Raw genomic sequence first — 6,105 nt, forward strand, 5'->3', positions numbered from 1 at the left:
GCGCCGGGCCGCGCCCCCTCACCTGCCCCCGCCGCCCCCGCCCGCCGCGCCGCGGCTGCCGCTTGTTTGCACTCGGCTTATCCGGAGCGGAAATTCCTTTCCGTTTTTGTGAATGACAAACTCATTAACGATTCATCAACACAACCTGTTCCAGCCGGCCCGTCGCCGCGGCAACAGCCCCTTCCGCGCGCCCCCATTGGCTGCGGCGGAGAATGTATCCATTGAGCGGAGCCGCGCCGCTGCCCATTGAGGAGCCGCCGGCTGCCGCGGCCGCGGCCCAGGGGCGCTGCGGGCGGCCCGGGGGCAGCACAGCCCAGCCAAGGAGGGGAACGCGAGGCGAGGGGCGCCGCCGCCGCCGCCGCAGCAGCGCTTCCATGCTGAGCCGGGGAGCCCCGCTCGGCGGCGCGTTAATTGGATTTCATTCACTCGCGGCGGAGGAAAAGCCCAAGGGCTCGGGCTGCAGCGGCGATTAGGCAGGTTCATTCAGGGATTCATTGACAGAAAAAAGAGGAGACGGGGCAGGCTGGCTGCGCGCACGCAGGCACACACACACACACGCTCTCACACTCGCACACACGCCGGGGCCGCGGCTGCTTCTCCCTCCCCGTGACTGCACCGCCGCCCGGCGCGGGGGAAGCGGCGCGGGGGGAGCTGCGTGATTCATTTTCCTGGGGCGGAGGGAGATAAGTTGTGCGGAGTTAGAGGGGTGCAGCCCGCCCAGCCAGCCAGCCGCATGCCTCTGTGAGAGAGAGGGGCGCTTCCAGAGCACGCTCCGCTCCCCCCGTCCTTCCTCATGCTAGATACGTTCAGACCCGTCCCTTTCGCGTCGGAAATGGCGATTAGTAAATCCGTGGCGTGGCTGAACGAGCAGCTGGAGATGGGCAATGACCGGCTACTGCTGATGGACTGTCGGCCGCAGGAGTTGTACGAGTCGTCCCACATCGAGTCGGCCATCAATGTGGCCATCCCCGGCATCATGCTGCGGCGCCTGCAGAAGGGCAACCTGCCCCTGCGCTCCCTCGTCGCCAGCAGCGAGGAGGACCGGGAGCGCTTCGCCCGCCGGTGCGGCACCGACACCGTAGTGCTGTACGACGAGCACAGCCGCGACTGGAACGAGAACACGGGCGGCGAGTCCGTGCTGGGGCTGCTCCTCAAGCGCCTCAAAGATGAAGGCTGCAAGGCATTTTATCTGGAAGGTGAGAAGGGCCGCCAAGGGTTGGGGGAGAGATCTCTGCCCGGGTGAGAGGGAGGGGGGACGCGGTCTGCAGCGTTCCCCGGGCAGCGGATTGATGCGCCAGCAGAGCACCGACCTGGGAAAGGGGCTTTTCCCCCTGCTCCACACCTCTCACCCCCTCCCGTCCCCCCATCCTTATCCTCGCATTGTTTAAAGAAACCTTGCTGTCTGAAATCACTATGGCAGCGTGGGGAGGACAGGGCTAACGGGGATTCCGGCATGAGCCTGGCAGAAGGAATTGCCGCCGAGATACCTCTCCAGCGGTCCCCGCAGGGCAAAGCGGTACAGAGCTTTAATCTTGGATGTGCTGAGCCCTCCACCGCAGCGGACGATTTTCTTAACCCTTCCTTTAAGTTAGTCTGGCTGCGTGGAGAGTGTGACATGCTTTTGCTTCTTTTTCCCGGAGCTCGAGAGGGTGCAAAGCAGACGCTCCTTTGCAGGCAGGGCTGTACCAGGGAAGTAAGTCGACGTGCCATCTTATATCAGGTTGCATTTTCTCCTCTTTGCTTTTCTCTCCAGGTGGTTTTAGCAAGTTCCAGGCCGAGTTCGCCTTGCACTGTGAAACTAACCTAGACAGTTCGTGTAGCAGCAGCTCTCCTCCTTTGCCAGTCCTGGGCTTGGGAGGCCTCCGAATCAGCTCCGATTCATCATCCGACATTGAATCTGACATTGACAGAGACCCCAATAGTGCCACCGACTCCGACGGCAGCCCTCTTTCCAACAACCAGCCTTCCTTTCCGGTGGAGATTTTACCCTACCTCTACTTAGGCTGTGCCAAGGACTCCACTAATTTGGATGTTTTAGAAGAGTTCGGCATTAAATACATCTTGAATGTTACTCCTAACCTGCCTAATCTCTTCGAAAACGCCGGTGAATTCAAGTACAAACAGATCCCGATCTCTGACCACTGGAGCCAAAATCTGTCTCAGTTCTTTCCTGAGGCCATCTCATTTATAGGTAAGACCCGGTTACTTGCTAACATCTACATGTCAAGAGGCAGAATTCGTTATATCTTGCAGAATTCGTGAATTTCGGGCGAGAAGCGGTAGCAGCATTTATGGCCGTCTCTGGAGCATGCCCCGTTCTCTGATTTTAAAGCCGGCTTAAGTTGAGAGGCTGTCGGGGGCTGTTTGGGGGGGTTATTGAGGAGTCCCGGTGAATTGTAAGCGACCTTCGCAGGGTTGCACAGGCATACCTAATTTGTCTGGCTGTGGAATTCCTCCTTGAGTCATTTGTGCTGGAGCTGGGGACTGAGCCCTGCGCATGTTGGGGGCTCTTAAACCATTTCGTGGCGGGTGGGGGGCAAATGAGCCTGGGGTCGATGGCTTATTTGATCGTTTTCTTTGTTGATGTTGGTTTTGGGGTTGTTTGCTTTTGAGTTTTTCTTTTTCCTTGAGGTTACTGAAGAGCAGTATAATAAAAAGAAACGATCTGAGAATCTAACTTTAGCTTTTAAATGCAAGTTATGAATAAGCGGTATTCCTGGCAAATATATTGCCAGAGTTTAATTTAAATCTCGTGGTAATAATGATATACCTCTCGGGCTCGGTGCCTCTGTCAGCCAGCCCTTAGATGGAAATCTGTACCCTTGGGCCCAAGGAGTTCTGGTGAAAATCTGCACTCTCCTTCGTTTTGGGGAGGACTCAAATTGCCCCATCGGGGTGCTGTGGGGTGGGCATTGCATTATCTGTTGAGAAGCTGTGCTGTAATCCGGTTGAATGATACCGGTAATAGTGGAGAATGTAGGTAATCTGAGCCTAGCAGGAAGAAATGTGGGCTAGAAGCCACAAAGAAACTAATCTCCAGGCATTGTAATGCATTTCCTATTACAAAGGAGCCCATTTTCAACCAATGTTGACATCCTGTTCCTCCTAATGGGCTGTCCCCTGTGACTTCCCTCATTCTTTTAAAATGCCTGAATACCTCCATTGTTAGCTGCACAACAGTTGGAGAATAATTTAATAGACCTTTGCAGTCTGCTGGTCTGTATAAAGCCTTTCAGTGACATATTGCAGGATTTCCATGCTGGGGCAAGGGGACTGTAAGAATTTAAAGGCAAATCTCCAGGCAAAAAGCCTGTCTTTTAAACCTGGCTTTTAAAACAGTGTCATGCAGCATGTCCTGCTCCCTTTGTCTCATTCTTAGTTTTCTCAGCTCTTGGACTTGGGTAGTAGGGGGAGTGGATTCCTCTCGTGTCCTGGTTTTAAGCCGCTAAAGTTAACTCTTGAGTTGCACTGCTGGCCACTGGGATCAGAACTGTACTTTCTTCCTACTTGATACTAATCTCATTTGCGTTGAGAGATCAGTTACCAACCCTCTGTCTTACGTGTCCTTCTCTGCCTCTTTGTACAGATGAAGCACGGGGGAAGAACTGCGGCGTCCTGGTGCATTGCCTAGCAGGGATCAGCCGCTCGGTCACGGTGACGGTGGCCTACCTCATGCAGAAGCTGAACTTGTCCATGAATGATGCCTATGATATTGTCAAGATGAAGAAGTCCAACATTTCACCCAACTTCAACTTCATGGGTCAGCTGCTGGACTTTGAGCGGACTCTGGGACTGAGCAGCCCCTGTGACAACCGAGTGCCGAACCAGCAGCTGTACTTCACCACCCCTTCCAACCAGAACGTCTTCCAGGTGGATTCCTTGCAGTCCACGTGAGCTCCCACCACCTCCCTTCTCCTGTCCATTTCACGGGATCACTCCTCAATGGTTTCTCTTCGGCAGTGAAAAAGAAATGCAGCTTTCTCTTTTTCTGGCCTCTGCTGTTAACAGGCAGCTGCCAGCGCAGGCGCCGAAGGGTCACCCAGTGTGGCATCGGCCCTTGCGAAGGGAGGGGACGAGGGGCAGTGCCGCGGTGCCCCCGGGCAGCAGGTGGGCAGCGAGTCCATCCCTGCCTGGGCAGCAGCCGGTCCGAGGACCTGCCGTGTGCCGGGGTGAGGCTGGACAGGCTGGGCACGTGTTCTCTGGGGCTGGGACTGTCCTCCTGCCCTCTGCTCTCAGATCTGTGACACACATCTCTGTCTTCAGTGAAGACTGGTTATTTTTGTTTGTTTGTTTGTTTTAATTTAGAGGAGCCAAAGAAAGAGATTTCAGCTTAGTGTATTTGGAGTACTTGTTTGCTAGGAGCTTGGTAGTATTTTACTTGATCAATGTAAATATTTAACCTTAAATTTATTTGCTTTTTTTTTTTTTTTCTTAATTCACATGTACTCAAGAAATCAATCCAAGGGACACTTGTTTTTGTTCTTTTCATAAATTTTGCTTTGTTTGTTTGTTTTAATTGCAAAGAATATATTTGCAGCATGCTGAATTTCATTGAAGCAAGCTTTCCATGAGGGAGAAATGGCAATGGTAAGAAGTTTGCAGATCAGGTTTTGTGAGGAAGTAGAGTCTCTTCTTTCATATATCTTTATTTTCCTTGTGGTGATTTTTTTTCCACATGCTTTTGATGTAGGTTCCATGAGATATATATATATATACATATATATATATTTAAATTAAATTAATTTTTTGCCTTACCTTTTGTAAATAGATCATCTGGGAGGAGGTTTGTCTTTGAATGCGAAAGATTTTTGATGACTTTTTAAAACTTTCAGATGTGCTAAACAGTGCATTACCTCTGTACAAATTCTTCAGGGAGCTTCACCTCAAATGCAATATTTTGCGTCTTTTTTTTTTTTTGTATAAAACTGGAAGTATGTGCGAGCATTTGTACCTGTGTGTACGCACAGTGAACCTGCACATGGTTGCCAATAAGGGAGAGTCTAATCTACAGTGTAAAAGTTTTAAGATGGAATTTATTATAAGAATGTAAAACCTTAAATTATTAATAAATAAAATAACTATTTTTGGCTATGGAGAAGCTGGCTGGTTTATTCCCCCTTTCCCCTCTGTGTAGTTGTGGTTAATTGCACATACCCATATGGTTACGTTTAAAGGCAATAATTGCTCTCAACAGCTTTTGTGCATCCCCCTAAGACAATAAAACCTTGATTTCCCCTTTGGTCCACTGGTGCCTAAATGAATAAACAGTGAATGTGCTAGATTCTCATCTTGCTTTGGTGAAGGGAATGCTTTTGAAGGCCTGTAGGTTAATTACAAAATACTCCAGCATCTCTTTGCTATACTAGGGATGCCCCTGACTCTGGGCCATAATTTTTTTCCCTCATTATTACTTAGTGTAAGGAGGTGTTGTTTTCTGGCTTTGTTTATGAATTCTGGTCACTCTATTACAGATGCCAGGAGATGGGTTCATGCTCTGCTTAGCTGTCTGGCAGGAACTCATTTCACAGAGATTCATCAGCAGTCTGCAGCCTGTAAATGATTTTTCTGCTGCCATTCAGCCACCTTGCAACTTAATGAAGGCAAGGAGGAAAAGTCTATGTATACCCTTAGTCACCTCATTTCCTCTTTGGACCCTTCGAGCAGTTCTGTCTCTGCAGAAGGAAAAAGGGGGATTACAGCAATTGCAAAACTTCCTGCTGCAACTTATATTCATTAACATCCTTCCTGATGATAACTGACCCGAGGCAGGGTGGTGCCAAAATCTGTGTGCAGCACCACAGCGAGGGGCTGGGGCTGTCGGCTGAGGTACTGCAGAACTCCTGGCAGCCAAAGCACATTTGAAGTAATTTTAGAAACTGCAAGTGTGTGAAATGAAATGCAAACAAAACATGGGAAAAAAGTGAGTCAGTGTCTCATGCAGTGGCCTAGATTGAGTGCATAAACTGTGAAAGTAGAAGTGGGTTGCAGTTAAACTTGGCTTGTGCTAATCCAGTTTTGAACGGTTTCCGCTCTTGGCATTCCCTATGCTGTTCTGTTCAAAGTGGAGATTTGCAAGCAGCTCTAGCAATTTCCTGTCCAGCTGCA

General features: G+C 50.3%; 1 protein-coding gene across 1 annotated transcript; it reads left to right on the plus strand.

The window, feature by feature from the left end:
• The first annotated feature begins 318 nt into the window (after positions 1-318).
• Positions 319-5,098, plus strand: DUSP6 (dual specificity phosphatase 6). The gene is made up of 3 exons (XM_063154926.1): positions 319-1,196; positions 1,754-2,191; positions 3,587-5,098. The coding sequence occupies exons 1-3, from the start codon at positions 794-796 to the stop codon at positions 3,892-3,894; spliced, it is 1,149 nt and encodes a 382-aa protein (XP_063010996.1). The 5' UTR covers positions 319-793; the 3' UTR covers positions 3,895-5,098.
• Positions 5,099-6,105: the final 1,007 nt, after the last annotated feature.

This window comes from Melospiza melodia, chromosome 4, assembly GCF_035770615.1.
Source record: "Melospiza melodia melodia isolate bMelMel2 chromosome 4, bMelMel2.pri, whole genome shotgun sequence".
NCBI lineage: Eukaryota > Metazoa > Chordata > Aves > Passeriformes > Passerellidae > Melospiza > Melospiza melodia.